The 20222-nt window shown below is 42.3% G+C and overlaps 1 protein-coding gene and 1 non-coding gene across 2 annotated transcripts; both read right to left on the reverse strand.

The window, feature by feature from the left end:
- Positions 1-1617: 1617 nt before the first annotated feature.
- On the reverse strand, positions 1618-15690 carry trim8b (tripartite motif containing 8b). The gene is made up of 5 exons (XM_006790981.3): positions 13075-15690; positions 4474-4569; positions 4105-4370; positions 3883-3998; positions 1618-3760 (listed from the first exon to the last, which is right to left on the reverse strand). Exons 1-5 carry the CDS (start codon positions 13678-13680, stop codon positions 3060-3062), a joined length of 1785 nt encoding a protein of 594 aa, XP_006791044.1. The 5' UTR covers positions 13681-15690; the 3' UTR covers positions 1618-3059.
- Positions 15691-19995: 4305 nt separating this feature from the next.
- Positions 19996-20109, reverse strand: LOC118454183 (U5 spliceosomal RNA). The gene has a single exon (XR_004843644.2). It is a non-coding gene; the product is annotated as a U5 spliceosomal RNA (small nuclear RNA).
- Between the last annotated feature and the right edge of the window lie 113 nt (positions 20110-20222).

Genomic DNA, 20222 nt, shown 5'->3' on the forward strand with positions numbered 1-20222 from the left:
TTAAATAATTAAAACAAATACATCAAGGCAAGGTGTAAATTAAATAAGTATCCACCACATCTGGAAAACTTTGGGTCCTCTTCTGAACTACGCTGTAAACTGGACCCTTAATTAAAGTAGTACAAACTTAAATATGGCAGCTTTAGTGCTATGAAATTGCCCCCCACGATTTTTAAAAGGATATAGGCGTTAGCCTCGCGAAAGCTAAGCTAAAGCTAGTGTGTGATTTTACTGTGTACCAGAGAAGAAGATGAAAAACTCTATGCAAAGAGCCAGACCTTTGTGCAAATTTTGAAAGTGGTCTTGAGGAAAGGCTCCCTGAGCTTTCAGAATTTTTCTTTGTACCTTACCATTTTCAGAAAAAATACTTTTTGTTTGTTAAGCTACTTAACACTTAGCAAAGTTGACACAGAAACTAAGAAATGCATTTGCACCTTCATCAACTGCTCAATGAAGCCTCATCAGAAATGGTGTCAGTGGAAGGGTGGCTGTCAAGAAGCCATTCTTAAGGAAGGGAAACAGACTGAAGTATGTCAAATTACACAAGAACTGAAAATCAAAAGGTCTTCAATGTGTATGGAAGAGTTCAGGAGAGAGGTCCTACAGTAAAATACAGTGAAGGCACTGTCATGGTTTGGAGCTGCATGTCAACCAGTGGTGTTGGAGATCTTGCAAAAATTAATGGCAGTATGAAGTCAGATTTTTATCCAACATGCAATACCAACTGGAAAGCTGATTTAGCAACAGCTTAATTTTTCAGCATCACAATGATCCTAAATACAATGCTAGGCTAGGACAGAAGGCCATACAACGGAACAAAATCAGTCATGGATTGACCTCCCCGGACGTCAACATTACTGAAACAGTGCGGGATCATTTCGACAGAGAACGTAACACAGGCAGCCAACATCCAAGGAAGAGCTTTGAATGCCCTTCAAGAAGCCTAGAGAACGATTCCTGATGGATATTTAAATGACAAGAAAGCTGCCTAAGAGAGTTCAAACTATGTTGAAGTATAAAGGTGGTCAGACCAAATATTATCTGGATATTAAAACAGACTGTTTTTGTTTTATATACTGTATTTCTATGTATCTATGTATGAACTTTAAATAAATAGATCCAACCATTTTTCCCAGCCAAAATAAATATTATATATATATTTAATTGCAGGTGCTAACAATTTCTTGCAAGTTTAGTAAACCCTGGGCAGGTGAATCATTTGCTATATTAATCTCTTAATAATCTCTAAACACAGAGCACAGCTAAATCTAGCTTTAGCTAGCTGTTAGTATAGAAAAACATCCTAACCTGCCTCTACAAGTGTACAAAAGCACTTTCACGACAGTTTTGTTGAATTCTTACATCGGCCAGTTTGAAAATAAGAGTTTTTAAATAAACGAATGCATAAATTTGTTACCTGTTTACATCTCTAGTTGGAGTAAACAAACTGCTGCTATGTATGGACATGACGGGGAAGTGGAAACGTATTTGAATACTAACACACAGCTGGTTTTTGTCTTTTTATGGGATTTATTTACAGTAACAAAAATATAGAATATCACCAACCTTATCCTTTAAACATGAGATGTTTCGCACATACACAGTTGACAGCAGAGACTGGTTTAAACTTGTTTATTTGGATCCTTTCTCCAAATCATGTCTGTAATTTTTCCATTTCACAAAATATTTACAAAAAAAGATACTTTTAGGGTTTTTTTTTTTCCTCTCTCTTTATCGTGGCTGTTGTAACAGCTACTTTTAAGGATGATGAACCATTGCTTACATCTTGCAGTCCAGTCTTTTAGAAAAAGTTCATGAAAAAAAAAAGAAGTTCCTCCCACCCTTCGTTTCTTTCGTACACTCATTTTAAAACAGCATACAGTTTCTTTTCCCCCATTGTTCTTCTTCTGAGTGCTTTTAGAAAAACAAACAAACAAAAAACTAAACCTCTTCCTTGCATGCTTTCAGCTGCAAACAGGAAGCCAAGAGCTTGTGTGCTTATTGAAAGGAAGTGACATCTTTGCCCTGCAGGAAGTACAATTACAGCATCATCAGATCGTCCAGATGCCTGATTAGTTTGGTCTCCCCAGTCTTGCCCTTTTCTCTAAAATAGTAGAGTCTCTGTAGGCAAGCGTTAAACGTACAAGTGTACCAAATAACACAAAGTCATTCATCACTAAATGGAAACAGTCTGTGATATTTTCTGTCCTGTGGCAGCAGGAAGGGAGTGCTAAGGATGCGGGCCGAATTCTCAAAAATGCAGAGGGCTGGGGTCAGCCGGCCCTTTAGACGCTGCTCTATTGTCCCTCTGTGGGTCAGCATCTGTAGTCCAGGCATAGCAAGGCGTCCACAAGTGCATTGTGGGTGTTCCATGGAAGAGCTTTTTGTGTTCAAGCTGTACGATCCATCCCTGAACTCAGCAAAGAAAGGAAGAAGTGCCATGACAATAAAAATAAAACGGACACGCAGAGACAGCAGTCCCTTTTTAAAGGATCTATCAAACAAAGTCAGCTATGTGGAGAAAAATATGTTTGCTAATAACATAAGGCAATTGACCTCAGTACAACTGGAGGGGTGATTATATCAGAGAAACATGAGCTGAACGTGGAAAGCTCAACACTGCACGGTATAATCTCTTTTCCCTTTAGCCTCAGTGAGAAGCCTTGAAGAAGCATGAGAAGATTCTCTACTAAAAGTTAATTTCCTACCAATCCATCTCCTACTCTATAAATAAAAAAAGATGCATCTCCTCGTCTCCTCCTCAGGCTTCTCTTCCTTGTTTCTGTGTAAAATGCTGAGCTGAGTTTCACCAGCCTGTTTATGCATTTTACGTATAATACACTACATGAAAACACGGACCAAAATTAAAGAAAGGAAGAAAATAAAAACAAAGAGATCAACCCTGCCCCCGAATGTGTGTGTGCGTATGTGTGTAGATATAAACAATTATTTTAATATGTGTATAGTATAATCGTATTGTGTTTATTCCCGTTAGTAAGTCGGTAAAGGTGTGCTATTTTGGTGCCTGTCTCTATATCTGTGTGTGTGTGTTTGCTCTGTTAACTGGTGACGTAGTGCTTTGTAGAGGGCTGCCCATACAGCCCGTAGAAATCTGCATGTCTGTGTGTCTGTGAGGCGTCTATCCAGTCCCTCACTGCCAAGCCCTGCATGGACGGACCTCCGGAAGCCAGGCCAGGAGGAGGGGGGTAGTCCTGGGCGCTGACCCAGGGAAAAGAGCCCGAGCGTGGGTACGGAGGGTGGCTGCGGTGGCCTGACACAGAGGGCACTCCAGAGCAGTAGCAGTTATCCATCGTGCACACCAGAATCTTGCGACCGCCATACTGAGGGAGCACTGCCTGCTGGGAGGAGTGCGAGGAACTGCTGCCTCCAGGAGGGAAGTGAGAGGAGCCGAATACAGAGCCTGAATGGTGATTAGTCAACGAGCCACTCCCGCTTCCCGTCCCGCCGCTCTCGCTGATGTGAGGCGGGCCACAGGGTCCGAGAGCCTGCTGATTGGTGGACTGGCCTTCTCCAGAGGCAGAGCTGGACCCCAGGTAGGGCTGTTTGGCTAACGACGAGGAAGAAGATGAGGAAGAGGAGGACGAGTCTTTGAAACCCGGTGCGGCATTTTTTCCGCCGTTCCCATTTCCCTCTGGGAAAGCAGTGGAATGTTTCCGTTTCTCTGCACCAGAGCCAGAGCTCTGACCGCTGGGATAGGCGGGAACAGACTGCAGGAAGGTCGAGGGAGGGGTGAGGGGAGCTAAGAGACGAGAGAGAGAGAAAGTGCGAAATGAGAAGAGGTAAGTGGTAATTAAAAGAAAAACACTTCCATGACGGCCGTGCCCTGAATTAAAAGCTAACAGGTGTATTTCATTTTCTCACCTTCAAGTGTTCTTTTCAAGCTCTTCTCTCTTTTTGAGATCTCAGAAAGGAAAAGTTTAGAGTTGAGATTCCCAACTTTGTAAGGAGGGAGACTGCTGCCCACACATGCCTGAGATCTGCAACAAGTGCGAGGAGACGGGGTTCATGATAAGGTGTTTGCTTGGAAACATCTCCAAAATAATTCAATAAATAAAAATCATTGTACGAAGACCGTTTGCTCACCTGTCTGTGAGGATTTTAACAGGCTTGGTGTTTTTCATGAAGCTCAGCTCCTCCGCTTTCCCGAAGGCAGTCTGGATGGAGCTCAGCAGCTTCTGGGCCTCGTGGCGCTGCTCCCCGAGAGCTAAAACCTGGGCTGCGTTCTCCTGACAAAACCGAGCCTGAGCCCGATCCAGAGCCTCCAGTGTCCGACCGAGATCCTCCTCCAGGAGCTGGTGCATCCGCTGGTACTGCAGGCGCACCTCCTCTTTCAGCTCACATACCCTGTCCTGTAAAATAAACACACACACACACACCAATCAAAATTTCCTAAAGATTTTATAGTGCCATAAAAGAGAAAACGCGCCCACGGAGTGACGTGCAAAAACATACCTCCACCACACACTTGTCTGAGTCGAGTTTGCAAAGCTGTTCCTCAATCTCTTGCACTCGCTCCTCCACGCGTTCCTGCTGTCTTAACAGGTTTTGCTGTGAGGTGAGAAGGACAGAAAGTAAATAAAGAACGCCTTGTGGCCTTGGAAACTTGTGACCTCGGTCAGCTACTAGCATCCCCTCCCCAAGCCTGAGATATTAGGATCCAGGAGTGGGCTAATTTAGTCTCCATCGAACACACAATCCCTGTGGGGGAGGAAGGAGGGGGATGCAGTCATAGCAACCAGCAGCTATTTTGTGTTTGCATTAGCGAGTGAAGACTAATGTTGGGGGAGCCGGGGGCAGCGAGCAGAGATAGATAAATGGGCAGAAAAAGCTCCGGCAGCTTCGCTCTCCCCTTGGTGCAACTCCTCTTCCTCTGTTCTGCCTTTTCTTTCTAAAGACACACACTCAAACAGAGGAGGCTGCTCTGCGAGCTATGGCAGTGTTGTGGCAACAGCGTCTGTTTTTGCTGGGATGATGATGATGATGATGAAGATGATGGCATGTGAAGAAATAAAGGCTGAGCTGAGTTTTATCCGGCTCAGCTTGTGGCCAAAATTTACAGAAAAGAAGGAATAAATGGCTCCGTGCGAGACCAACAATCCTTTGCATAAATTTTGGATAGCGGGAATGCCATTGACACAGATTTGATGATTCCTTCGTGTTGCTAATATTTAATGGGAAATATAAATAACCCTCACTCAACATTTAATCGAGCGTATTGATAAGATGGTGCTGACATGGCTACAGCCCTTTTTGCTTCTTGGTCAGGTGTGCTAAGTGCCGGTTTCAGCTACATGCCAACATGCTCGCAATGACAATGCTAGAATAGTTATCCTATGCAGCTGTATTGTTTGGCAAGTCGATCATTTAGTGAACTGTGTGACCAGGGGGGCACAGGTTTGTGAAATTCAGGGCTGACACCTGTGTTTAAAAGAGCAATTTGACCGACATTTTTCTGTTCTTGTTTTGAATCGTCATTTTCTGTCTGATAAAATAAAAGTACTGCTAGTGTTTAAGCTTTTCACCACACCATCTCTGAATAAAAATAAATACATGGCATTAATGTTGGTAAATGTTGTCCTGCTTAGTGGCGATAGTTCACGATGCATTTGTGCATGCAACTTATACTCATTAGTGTTAAAAATGTGTAAGTAAAATCAAATGAATTTCAATAGTAGAATTTTTTTTAAGTCTATAAATTATTAATAAATAGTTTAAATCTTGCCCAAGGTGGTTCAACCTAGTAAGAGAATAAAGCCAAAGATTTCCCCCAATTAACCACCAAAATTTGCAAATACTCATATTTAAGGAGGATTAGCCAGCAAATTTTCACTTTTGGCTCCATAGTGTAGTGGTTGACACGTTGCTCTTACATATTAAAGATCCCCAATTTGAAACCATACTTTTAGGGCACAGGTGTCAAACTCTAGGCCTTGAGGGCCACTGTCCTGCTTGTTTTCCAACTAGCCTGCCCCTGTAGCTTCTTATTGGCAAAAGCACACCTGAACCAGGTAATCGGCTGTAGGTAGGGCACGGATATCTCAAAAACAAGCAGGATACTGGCCCTCGAGGACTGGAGTTTGACACCCCTGCCTTAGGGGGTCATAAGCTAGTGCTTTTCTAGTGCCGATCCCAAACCTCTGATTAATGGGAGGATTGTGTTGGGAAGGGCATCCAGTGTAAAACTGTACTAAAATAAAAACAGATTCATTTGCAGTAGCATTTTATGAATAAAAGAAAAATCTGAAATAAAAGAGCAGATGAAAAAAGTTTAATGATTTAACAATGAATGTGGCATCCGCCAGTTGTAAAATTTTAGCCCAAGATGTTCAAAATATGAATTTTGAACATACGAAGTTTGAAATTTTGAACAGTTTAGTTGTGCTGATGCCATTATTTTTCTTATTTTTTTTTATTATGTAAAAAAGAAAAACTTCCTTTATCACATCTAACATCACAGTGCAAAGAGTCTTATTAAGAGTTTATCATGTTATCTCTTAGATTAGCATAAAACCGATGTAAAACAACAAAAAAACATCAGATTGAGAAATCAGTAAACGACATAATATTGGATGATATGGGCTTAAGCTGATAGATCTGTGTATCTCCAAAAGCAATCCACCCATTTTCTTCTGCTTATCTGGGGCTGGGTTGTGGGGGCAGCAGCCTAAGCAGAGAATCCCAGACCACCCTCCTCCTCCAGCTTGTCCTGGGGAACACCAAGCCATTCCCAGGCCAGCCGAGAGATATAATCTCTCTAGTGTGTCCTTGGTCTGCCCCGGGGCCTCTTCCCAGTGGGACATGCCCGGAACACCTCGGATCCTCGTCAGATTTTCTTTTTTGTGTTTTTAAATGTATGTGTTGTTTAATTTGTGGATATGCTGCAAATCAATTTCCCATTGGGGACAATAAAGGTACCTTTGACCAGACGGCCAAATCACCTCAACTAGGTCCTCTCGATGTGGCTAGTGGCTCTACTAAGAGCCCTTACGGGATGGCTGAACTTCTTACCCCATCTCTATGAGACAGGCCAGGCACTTTTTGGCGACCATAGGTGCGGGTGGGGGTACAGATTGATCAGTAAATCAGGAGCTTCGCTTTTACACTCAGCTCTTCCTTCACCGTGACGGACTCGCACAGCATTCACACGACTCATGCCACAGCAGCAATCCGTCTGTCGCGCTTTTGCTCACGTAACTAACGAACAATACCCTGAGATACTTGAACGCCTCCACTTAGGGCAGAAATGGAGTGGGTACTGCACCCTTTATTAGCTGAGGACCGTGGCCTCAGACTTTGAGGAGCTGTTTCTCAGTCCCGCTGCTTCACACTCAGCTGCAAACTGCTCCAGTGTGAGTTAGAGGCCACCACTGGATGAAGCCAACAGAACCACGTCATCTGCAAAAAGCAGAGATAAGATTCTGAGACCACCCAATTGGAAGCCTTCCATCACTTGGCTATGCCTAGAAATACTGTCCTTAAAATTATGAATGGAATCCCACACCCCATACTCCTGAAGCACCCCCTACAGAACACTCCAAGGGACACAGTCGAACGCCTTCTCTAGGTCCACAAAACACATGTAGACTGGTTGGGCAAACTCCCATGCACCCTGGAGTATTCTCGAGAGGGTAAAGAGGTGGTCCACTGTTCCGTGATCGGTACGAAAACTGCATTGTTCCACCTTTATCTGACGTTTGACTTTCTGACGAACTCTGCTTTCCAGCACACTGGCATAGACTTTACCAGGGAGGCTGAGGAGTGTGATCCCCCTATATTTGGAGCACACCCTCTATTGCCCCTTCATCAAGATGGGAACCACCATCTCCAGTCTGCCAATTCAGACGCACTACCCCTGATTGCCACGCAATATTATAGAGGCGTGTCAACCAAGATAACCCTACAACATCCAGAGCCTTCAGGAACTCGGGGCAAACCTCATCCATCCCATGGGCCCTGCCACCAAGGAGTTGTTTAACTGCCTCTGTGACTCCACCCCCTTGTCCCCAGACTCTTCTTCCTCTATGGAAGATCTGGCAGTGGGATAAGGCCCTCAAAGTATTCCCTCCACTGCCCGACAATCCATTTTTTTCAAAGCCCAAGCCATGTGTTGAGGTGACCCTGACTATAGCTAGCCAATACCTCTCAACCTCACGCACTAGCTCAGGCTCTTTCCCCATCAGACAGGTGACATTCCATGTCCCAATCGCTAGACTCGGTAGCTGGGATCAGTCCACCAGGGTCTCTGCCCCTGGCCGCCACCCTGCACACATTGCACCCCATAAGCTAACATTTGTTAATTAGTACTAAAATTAGCAGTGTAATCAAATAATGATACCAATGGACGTCAGTAACACACTAAATGAGTCTGTGTTTCTTTGTCCTTCAAATTCTCCTACCATCAAGAGTTGAGCAACTAACCCTGGCTCAGGGATAAATCTTAGGCCTCTGGAGGTTCTTATATATCTGATATCATGATGTGTAGCAATGGGCTATGCATCTAGAACTTGTTACACATCACTTAAAATTAATTGGAAGAACAAGTCATAGATATGCATAAAAAGTGTATTATGCACTGTGCCGAGCAACCACTAGGCAACAGCCTAAAGTAACCCATTTTCAGCATATATACTTTTTTCAGTGGGATTAACATTATCACTTTGCTTTTTTTTTTGTCTACCAACTTACTATGACACAATCTCTAAACCTAAAAACAATAATAAAATAAAATTTGAATAACTGGGAAATGACATCTGTAGACCTAATCTCATTTTCTGATAGGCTCATCAGACAACAATTTGGGATGATAGTGCTTAGCTCATACATTTGTGAGTGCCATCCATGAATAAATAAGCGAATATATGTTTAAAATAAGACTGGTTAATAAGAAATGCTTTGAGGTACAGCATAAAGAGAGAAATAACAAATATAACCAAATTGGGGACGGGACTAGGATAAAAGCATGTCTAAAGAGACTTTAAGGTATTAAATGATCACCAAATGAATGACAGTCAACCTAAAATGTGTATGCACCCAAGGATTAGCAAACCTCATGGTGGTCACCATAATGCTTAGGATTCATCCTCTGGTGAGCATGAATAACTTTCAGTATTCAACAGTCAGACAGTCTTAATTAAAGGATGAGTCTGTCATTAGCTTGGCATGCCATTAATCATTTGTTTTTCCTCAGGCTGAAGGTTTATTCACATACAACAACCACAATCATCATCGTCACTGCGCAGTCATTCTAGCCAACAGCAGCTGCTTTTATCATTAGTGATCAGCTGCTGTAGAGGCTGATAGGAATGAAAACCTGCATACTCCTGGGCCTCAGCAGCACATGGTTGGGAATTGCTGCCCTAGATATCTCTCTCCCTCTCTCACACACTCACACACACACAGTTGGCATGGTTAGATCCAGGACGGTGACCTGGTTGTGCTGACTGATTGAGTTAGGCTCTGAGCAGAAGCCAGAGGGGGGAAAACAGGGTCGAAGAAGCTGAGGCTTTGCAGAGAACCTCTCAGGGAGAAAGGGAGGGAGGAAACAGGGGGTATTAAAGAGGGAGGGGGCTTGTTAGTTGTCATTTCACCACAGTGTCTTTTCCATCAGAACCACCAGAGCAGGAGAACGGGGCCAGAGGGAAGGTCGGTCCTCACCGGGAGTGACTGGTGGATGGTGTTAGGGAGGTGAATTTGTTGGAGGGGGACTGATGGAGGTGAAGAGCAGGGTGGGGCCTGTAGGGTTGCGTGTATGTGTGAAAGGGAGGGGTGGTTCCTCTCTGCAAGCCTTAAATCACATTCAACATGGAGGATCTGCTAGTAGTTAATACATGTAGACAAATATCTAAAATATTTATGGACTGGGGCTGTGAATGAGCTCAGTGACATTAGATTTTTTTTCCCCTGTTTGCATCATCTTAAAAACATGGTCAACCACCCAGATGAGATACAATTTACCTCGTGGTCTATTTATTCAGAGACAGCTTCTGCTCTTTTATTTCATAAAATATAAATTTTTAATGAGGTTAAAGTCTGGTTGATGCTGTATTTTTAAAGCGGCTAGTGAGACATTTTACAGTGTAACAAGAAGAGAGTTTGTAATTGACTTCTAATCTAGTGCAGCATTTTTTTTACTGTAGGGTTTTTTCCGGGCTCAGAACTGTTCATTTATAGTAAGGGCCAAGTCATTTCTGACCGTTTATATAATAAAAATGTGCAATTATATTTGATTAAATTAAACGTGGTCAACAGAAAGTTGGCAGGAAAAATAATTTTCTGACTATACTGGAGATCTTTTTGTTTAGATCTGGCTAAAATGTGTTTGAGGGCCCAAAAAACATGAGCACAGGACCAGTTTCGGCAGGCCTTACAATCAAACTCAGCCCCAATCCTGGCAGATCAGCTAATCTAAATGCCAGCCCACATCAGCTGATATCCTTTACACATCCAGGTGGTAAATCTCATATAAGATGCTCTATTAAAGCTGCTTTAGCCCTGCATCTGCAAGCCGCTTTGCAACCTTCTTCACCCCAGCTCCTTCATATATTTAGTATCATATCTGTTGTTACTGAAGGTCTTGCTTGAATGCAAACCTTCCAAAAAACCTTCTACAATTATAGGAGCCAACAAGCAGTGGGTGTTGGGAGCCCTGTACTTGTAAATGCCAAGGCAGGTGAATGGCTGAGCCATCTCTTGTGAATTCAAAGACTTTATTAAACTGGTTTTCCCTGTAGTTCTGGACTGTTGGCTAAGGAAAATAAAGCATATGAAGCCACCACCATGTGGGTATCTGTATATTTTACACTCCATGCAATTTGTAGATTAATGGACTGACAATCTATTAACCTATTATTAGTGAAGCTATTTCTAAATAAAGTATCACAGCTGTAGGACCACTGACAAATTAGCATCTACTTGGTTCATTTACAGCTAGCAGTAGTACGACTAAAAAAAAAAAAAAAAAGAAGTGTGAAACAAACCCGAAACGTTAGGCTACCGTTTTGCTTTGTTTTACTACAGCTTGGAGAGTAAACAGCAAATATTTGCAGAACACTCTGTGCTCCATGGACCCTCTTTGTTACCTAATTCACCTAAAAACTACCACCAACCAACTGGCAACCAGTTGGGGAACAAACCTCATATGGTTGCCTTTGGTTTGCTGACCGGTCTCTAGACCAGTGTGACTGAGGCCTTAGAGATTCATGTGTGATGGGTTATTCACTTGTGTATTTTATGCTGCACATCCATGAATTTGTCTAAAGCCCATCTAAACCACAGATCTTGTTTCTCGTCGGTAACCCACGCTAACCCTTTTCATCATCCAACATCATGTAATGAGCGCCATGTTTTGTGTCGCTGCCCAGAAACCTTGGATGTAAATTGGCTTGTAGCTAAATCTGGTACAAAGCATCTTTTCTCTTATAGGATTAATGTTTTTGTGCATGGTCCCACGAATGAAACTAAACAGAATGCTTGTGTGTTTTTTTTCTTAACCTGTAAGACATTTCCTTCTACACATATTCAGGTCACTGACACAGATTAAAGGTCAATAAACATCAGGTCACAATAGTGTATTTTAGTAAAAATGCAAATACGACAGATTTTAACAGTACAGCTTCTAAATTTAGCCCACCTGAGAGTCATTTGTGCGCTACAGGTGACTGATTTACTATACGTAAAGCTGAGTCATAGCATTACCAGCAGGAAAAATGCCCAACCATAACACGGTTGCCACCTAAACAGGGTGTTGGGTGAACTAAATGAGTCAGATGGAATTGGTTTTCACTCTGACTGGACGCGCCTGTCAACCACCCCTTCAAAAGAAAGAACAGAGGCTAGGAAACTCGCCCAGCCTCCGCTAGAACAAGCTGCAGTAAGCACCAACCCCTCAGGAAAGGAAGAGGTTAATAAAAAACCCCAAGTAGACCGCAGAATCAAGTGACGAATCACTTTAATCCCCCTTCCCCTCGTCTCTACTCCCACCCCTGCCGCACACAACTGGCGATCCCAGAGCTCGGATGCACCTGTGCTGGGGAGATAAGGCCCTCTGAGGGCCCCTCATTGTTCCACTCTCGACCACATTGTTTGTCATTCCAGCAGATGAGAACGGAGGCTGGAATGGATCACCACTGAAAAAATGCGAGATAGACCTGAAACACTTGAAATGCAACCATTTCTTAAAATGGGAAAGTGTTCTGTTATTGAAGACGGGATTGTGTAACGAGGTAAACAATCAACAACTTATTGTGGCAGCAGAAATCTCCACTTTAGCTCTTAAATGTGGCACGGGAAGGCATTAAATATGCTCTTTGTTCTGCTGATGTTTGCTTGAAAGCTACAAAGTGGATGAAAAATGAGCTTGCAGGATGGTGTGATGCTGTTATAAAAGCCAGCACTTATTGATCTCTGATGAGCAGAGATCAGTAAGTAGGGCTGAAACTATTGATTATTTTTTTGATTAATTGTTGTAGTCTATCAGCAAAATGTAGAAAATATTCGACAGACGATCCAATGTGACACCACTGATTTTTAAAAAAATCATAGTTAAATACAGAGATCTGCAGATTTTACTAGCCAAAGTGCTTTTTTCCAGTAATTTTTGACCCCAAAATATATTCTAGCTTTATAATGTCCACTTAGTATAAATTAACCTATTACCATTTCTTCAAAGTCTTACAGCATTTATGAACTAAAATACAAAAAATTTGTTGCTTTTATCATTACTAACAACAAAACAAATAAACTAACAAAAAAAATTGTCAACTGAAGGAATCGGGGCTGTTATAAAGCAACTATTATTCATTTCTATGTTTACAATCATCTAGGTCTGGCCACAGGAAGCCACTGGAGATGGCAGAAAGAGCTGCATATGACTCTGAAGTCACAGGTTCAATACTCCTACTGGTTTCCTTTTAAATATCTTATCAACCAATCTGAGTAACGTACAAGACGTCAGTAGTTTTCTTTCCCCTGTTCTTATTCGAGTCACTTGAGCACATATAACAAATGGAAAAAACAAGTGTTTAAAGTGAGCACACTGTATTTGTTTTCCCTTACTCTGATGTCATTGCGTCGCAGCTCCACATCAGTGACGGCGTGGCCGTGGCTGGGATGGCAACGGGCGAAGCAGCAGTACTGACACACAGCCGTCTGCTCGGCCTCGCAGTGGTACAGCCTGTACTCGTCGTGCTGGGGGCAGGTCCAGGCCTTCACCGCCTCCGCCTCCACCAACAGGTGCCCGAGGGCTGAGCACGGCTGCTGCAGGTGTGTCTGGACGTGTGACTGGCAGCACGGGGCGTTGCAGCGCAGGCAGACCTTCACGGCGGGGAGTGGGGGACCCCGGCGGCAGAGAATGCACTGCAGTGTCGGCGTGGTGGCCTTCTCCACGCTCAGGGCGTTGTACTTCTCAACTATGTTGGATAGTTTGTGGTTCTTCTCCAGGCTGGGCTTCTGGGTGTAAGCATGATTGCACTCGGGGCAGCGAGCCAGCGAGGAGTCTTTGGCCCAGGCCTCGCTGATGCAGCCCCGGCAGAAGTTGTGCTTGCAGGGCAGCTGGATGGGATCTGAGAACACGTGTAGGCAGATGGGGCAGATAAGCTCCTCCTCAAAACAGTTCCTCCATGTCTCAGCCATGTCAGAGGCCATCATGGTGCAGGCAGGCATACACTGGTTTCCACTCCTTTCAGACCTCTGTCTCTCTCACAGGAAACCCGACACTCTCAAAATGAGTCTCGCGAAAAAAAAGAAAGAAGATAAAACCAGACCCAATGCCGCCCCTGAAAGATCAGTCTGTGTAGGCCGACCTTTGTGACCAAATTAGAGGAGTCTCCCTGACAGATGACGAGTATTGCTTATTACTGCAGCATGAAGGCAAAATTCCAGAAACCTGACCAGAGAAGGCTTCAGGCAAAAATGACAACACCTTGGTGATTTCAACACATGCAACAGGGGCTGACGTTATGCCGATTACAGTAAACGGTGCTTTCCTTTCCCCTAAATCACACACACACTCACACATACACACAAGCACTGGGCCTGCCTTCACTTCACAGCTTCTGTGTGTCTGTTTAAAGGCCTGCTGCAGGAAGCCAACAGCCTGTCTGCTACAGGTAAACCACGAAATGCAAACAAGGCACAGAGAATTAAGATCTACACAATTACCTGTACGACGAGGGAGAGACTCAATCTCTGTGTAGCACGGGAATAGACACTTGATCCTTTTCTGCCCTTACCTTCACAGCTCTCTTCCACTTACACGCCGGATTATGACTGACTGTGGACAATTCAGACCAACAAACCATGCATGAACACATGAAAAGCACGAGAAAGGACTGCTGGAGCCCACACCCTGATTACTATTCCCACACAGAAAGCTTTACAGAGAGAGAGAGAGAGAAAAAAATAGCTGAACCTGTTTTATCGGGATCTCAAGGACGCTTGATTTCCTCTATAATCACAACGCAGCGCAATGCTTTTGTCCGCTGAATCATAAATAAGTATCCGAGTAGCCTCTACCAGCAATTTAATTATACATACAACCAGCGATGGTTTGGCAGTAGGCAGAAAAAGCTGTTTCAAAGGTCAGATGGAAAAACACAGGTACCTCCAGCCCTTCAATTTGACATAAAAGCGACATTTCCATTTGATGAATAACGCCTGCTATGTGGCACAGCTCGCATATCTGAACACAAGGCCGCAGCTTTTCTGCCAGTTTTCAGTCGACAACAAAGGCCTTATAATCTCATTAAAAAGGAAATCATACCCGGGCCATCACATCGAGGCTGTTTACTGCATAGTTAATCGTTTTAATAGTCGAGTCCAGCTCTTGCGCACAAAACAAAGGGGTTTTTAGGATCCGCAGGAATGTTGGGCTGCTGTTGCAGAGCCAGAAACATCTATCAAATATCTCCTCACACAAAGATTACTAGTTCTCAGATGTGCACCCCTTCATTTTTATTTTATTTTACTTTGGTTTGTACCATTTCCCCCCCTACAGCCTTCAGCCAACAACATATTTATGTACTTCCTTATCTCGATTAAATCGCGTAAATTACCTCAGACGTCACCTCACCATTTTCTAGCACAGGTACAGATAAACACTACATCCACTCCGCTTTCACACGAGGACAGTCGCTGCTAATATAACCTATGGTCATTATTTTTAGAAGCAGCCATATTTATATATTTAACTAAAAAAAATTACAAAAAAAAATACAAAAATATACCCTCCTGATCTTAAAGGGGACGTCGCGTTTCTGTCCTTGTTAGGGCTAGCTGTCATCAGCCATCTTGCAAATCCTCATTTAAAAAAAGAAAGAAAAAAAAGTAGATATCCGCTGTGGAAACGCTGTAGGCTGTTTCACCAAAGCTGCTTTTCGATAGCTGTCCTACACAGACTCATCAACGCCACAGTCCCCTTTTCAGTAAAGAAAAATACGCATTTTCTCGGTATTGTACGTCCGAAGGAGCCGTCTGGCAGGAGTAATTTTCGTGGCTTGATGTGTCCCGTATGAGTCGACTCCGGGTTTCATAAAAATCCAACACGGTTGTGAATAATAATTTGTGTTTTCTGCCCCCCTCCTGCTCCTCCTTTCTTTCTCTGTCTCTATCGGCCAGGGTTTAGAGAGAGGAGGAATGCAGGCGAACTGAAGCAAAGTCAAGATAGCCATTACTTCGGGCAGCTTCCGGTGATGATTTTCAAAATAAAAACAAGTTTCAGTGTAGTCGAAAATCACCACTAGGACATTTTTCCTCGGAATTCTACCCTGGCCATTTTGGCATATTGGCCCTAATCCTCTTCTGCATTTTGAGAATAAAGTCTAACTTTCGATCTAAAAGTCAAAATATTATTTTCAGGATAAAATCTAAATAACATTCTGAAGATGAAGTCGAAATGTAAAGATTAAAGTTATATTTCCAACACCAATAACTGCCATGGCTGGTAGATGAGTTAGTCAAATGATTTGATGAGCCATCTTATTGTGTCTAATTGAACATCTATTTTCCACCAAAGCGTAACTTTTGGGATCCTTGCATCTATCCACTGCCAGTCATTTTATTTTTTATTTTTTTAAGTACACATGTTTTTAAGTAGATTTTATTTAGTTTTTTGGGGTTCTATAGCATAAATTTGGTCATTTAATTTGGTCCACTATGGAAAATAACTTGATCTTTATTTTCAGAAGAAGATCTTTTTTCTTCAGTCTGAAGAAGAAGAACAGAAGGATTCTTTATTGACAATTACTGAACATAGATTAAGTCAATTCAGTAAACCAATAAACCCATAACAGCTTTGTGCTGCCAGGTAATTTTTTTTTCCGTTTTTGGTACCAGGCTGCAAACGTGCTCTTTTAACACTGTTTGGTTGGGCATTTTAATATTGGAGTTTGAGGACTGACTGACTTTTGGAACCAGCCTCAAGTGACCATTAGATGAACTGCAGTGTTTTTATCATTTCTTTGTTGGTTTCATTTTTCAGCCATGGATGATTTTTTTCTCTCTCTTTAAGCTCCTTGATGTTTATTTTGAAACCTCCTCGCACAGGCTTCCGTTCTGTCACATGCGCTCTCTGGCTGACCTGACGCATTTTCAATCCCCTTCTACTCTCCCTTCCTCCCGCTACTCAACCCGCTCCCCTCCATCCCTCCCTCCTTCCGGATCGACGCTACGGCCATCACGTGACCTGTCACTGAAGTGTGTCACGTTTTAACCGGGAGGAGATGAGGGACGAGCCGGGGAGGAAGGGCCGGGGATCATACATACTAAAGGGCTTACAGCATTTGTTAAAGGCCCGGACTCTCTATTACCCGCTTGTGTGTGTGTGATTTATTCCTCACAGAGCAAAGGGACATTTAGGCGGAAACGGGATTTAAATAGTGATTTGTTCACTTTATTAATAAGTAACATGTGAGTATACTAGTAACAGTCTATAGTCAGTAAATGAAGGTTGCAATATTTGCCTGATGTTAAGTCCTGCTTTTAAAATTTTGAGTAAGGGTAGCTACAGAGGTATGCTCAGCATATATTCATATGTTCATGAATAAGAAGTAGGCTAAAAGTCTATTTATAGGATTAAAGCCGGAACAATTAGTGACTAATAAGTTACAGTAATCTGGTTTTAGTACTATAGTCATTTTTAAAGAAAAGAATACCATCTTCGCCAGAGTGAATTTTACTCTTGTTGGTTTTGTTTATGTTCGAACGTTTGATATCATTAAAACCGCTTCGCTTTAAATATTTCAAAGCGTTCAAAGGCGCCCTCTTGTGCTCGGGAAGATTACAGCACTCTTTTCATTACATGTATTTATATAGCACCTTTTAAGAAAACAAATACAGCAAACAAATACAAAATATAATATAAGTGTTAAATCAACAATATTATCCACTAGTTTAAAGCAAGCCTATACTAAAAACTCTTTAACAGCTCTTTAAAAGTTTCAGTAGCCACAGATCTCATATGCAATGGTAGTAGATTTCATAGTTTAGAAGTTGTAAATTCAAATCTACAGTCTGACCAAAACACTGGCAGGTTTTGATTAACCTGCGGACGCAAACAACATAATAATCCATCCATCTATCCGTTCTCTTCCACTTATCCTTGTCAGGGTTGTCGGGGGACTGGAGCCTATTCCAGCTATTATAGAGCGAGAGGCGGGGTACACCGTGGACAGGTCGCCAGTCATTTGCTGGCCTAACACAGAGAGACAGACAACCATTCACACTCATGTTTACACCGAAGGGCAATTTATCAGTTAACCTAACGCCACTAATTTCATGTCTTTGGGCTGTGGGAGGAAGCCGGAGTACTTGCAGAGAACCCGCACAAATACAGGGAGAACGTACAAACTCTACACAGAAAGGCCCCGGCCAGATGGTGCAGTCGAACGTTGCTGTGAGGCAACAGTATTGCACCACTGTGTGCTGCCCAGGACTTAATAATGATGCCTTAAAATATATGTTATTACATGTCAGCAAATCAGTCCATTTAAGCACGGAGACATAGTCAAGATAACCTGCAAATTGAGCAACAGACTGAAGAAGAAAAGTGATTTTAGTGACTTTCAATGTGGCATTCTTCTTGGTGCCAGATGGGCTGCTCTGAGTATTTCAGAAACTGCTGATCTGCTGGGATTTTCCCACTCAACCATCTCTAGGGTTTATAGAGAGCAGTCTAAAAAAAAAAGAAAATATCCAGTCTGTGGCAGTGCTGTAGGCTTGTTGATGCTAGAGGTCAGATGAGGATGACCAGATTCAGATTGTTTCATGCTGATAGGAAGGCAACAGTAACTCAGACAACTGAACGTTACAACCAAAGTATGCAGAAGATCATCTCTGAACGTATAACCCTGACACAAATGGGCTTTGGCAGCAGAAGACCACGCTGGGTGCCACTAAAGATTTACACAGGATCTTTAAAACTGGACAGAAGACTGAACCCTCCCCCAACAAAACAAAAAACATTGCTTGTTGGATGAGTCTGTTTCGTGACATACAGGTAGTATTTGACCTAAACAACATGAAAGCATGGCTTATTCCTACCTTGTTTAAATGGTTCGTACTGGTAGTTGAGGTGTAATATGGTGGGGGATACTGAAGATACATAGCATAATGTATAATCAGGGATCATGCCTTAGAAAAATGGGACTTTTGCATCTATATTGCACATTTTACTCCACTACATTCAAGTCTTTTACTATTTGTAGTCCGTGGCTGATTTGGTTATGTCTTTTTCCAATAAATCAACACTCACCTTCTTGTTTTAATAACAGCCTCATCAGTGGTAATGGTAACAAGAATTACTACACAGGAGATTTATATAAATTATATAAAGATTTAACATATTTCTTGAGCAAACAACAAACAAACAGCTCTACAGTAGTCCACTAAAATTAATTAAACCTAAAATATGTTTTTCAATTGTAAAATACTTAAGAGCAGGAACTAAACACCCTTAAGTACTGATTTGTTGGAGCACATCTAACATGGTTTAATAGGTTGTTGAACACAAAAAGCATGAGCTTCTCCAACAGTTTTAATGGAAACCTGGAGTATAACCAGGCAGCTTGATCTAGATGAAGAGGTCAAGCAGGTTTGCAGCTTAGGTGCACGTCAGGGAAATACTTTGATCCCAGATCATGTGTGAGGCGTTAAAAACAAAAATCCACATTTAAAATCTACTCTAAACAAAACTAAAAAAGTTAAATACTACTGTTAAAAAAATAATAAATAAATATACATTCACCAATGGTTAGCACTGTTGCCTCACAGCAAGAAGGTCCTGAGTTCAATTCCACCATCTTGCCGGGGTCTGTGTGGAGTTTGCATGTGCTTCCCGTGATTGTGTGGGTTCTCTCCAGGTACTCTGGCTTCCTCCCACAGTCCAAAGACATGCAGTTAGTGGCGTTAGGTTAATTGGAAACACTAAATTGCCCATATATGTGAATGCGGGAGTAAATGTGAGTGTGAATGTTTGTCTCTGTCTATGTTTTAGCCCTGTGATAGACTGGAGACCTGTCCAGGGTGTACCCTACCTCTCGCCCTAAGACAGCTGGGATAGGCTTCAGCGCCCCCGTGACCTTAAAAAAGGATAAGTGTAAGGGATGGATGAATGGACATTCATCAAGTAAACATGATGTTGAATAAAATAAAAATATTTTGGAAATGTCCTTAATTTTACTCTTTTGCATTGTTCTGAACTCCAATTAGAAAAAGACTTACAAACTAACATATAAATTAATAACACGAATAGAAACATTTTTTAAAAATAAAACCTTAATGTGAATAAATGAAAAAAAAAAAACGTAAAATATGAAAATAATAACTGTGATAAACTGCTATAGTTCAGCGTACTGTAACAACAATAACGGGTACATGAAAAATGAAAACATTGCATGACTGGCTACATTTGAGAATGTCGCTATACTAACACTTTTCGCGATTGCGGCAACAGTACATTATTTCTTTTGGACATACTTGACAAGCCCCGCGTATGCAGGGCATCAAAAAATTGGGCGAAACTCTTATTGTTCCTCTCCACGGAAATCTTTAGTAAAAGGCGAAAGATTTATACGATCTGAAGAAAAACAAGAGTGTACTAAACCGTAGAAAGACCGCAACAGGACCCCATTGACAACAAAGCCGTGTAAAGTGACGGTTCACTGGGAAAGAGCATTTATAAATGACAAAGACCACTTGTTGTCACACAA

The sequence above is a fragment of the Neolamprologus brichardi genome, chromosome 8, assembly GCF_056152115.1.
Source record: "Neolamprologus brichardi isolate AB-2024 chromosome 8, ASM5615211v1, whole genome shotgun sequence".
NCBI classification, from domain to species: Eukaryota; Metazoa; Chordata; class Actinopteri; order Cichliformes; family Cichlidae; genus Neolamprologus; species Neolamprologus brichardi.

Coding starts and splice junctions, on each gene's coding strand:
- trim8b (XM_006790981.3), bottom strand. CDS start 13,680: ATGCCTGCCTGCACCATGATGGCCTCTGACATGGCTGAGACATGGAGG. Junction 3,999..4,104: donor GTTAAAATCCTCACAGACAG/GTGAGCAAACGG, acceptor CACTTGTTGCAG/ATCTCAGGCATGTGTGGGCA. Junction 3,761..3,882: donor CTTGAAAAGAACACTTGAAG/GTGAGAAAATGA, acceptor CTCGTCTCTTAG/CTCCCCTCACCCCTCCCTCG.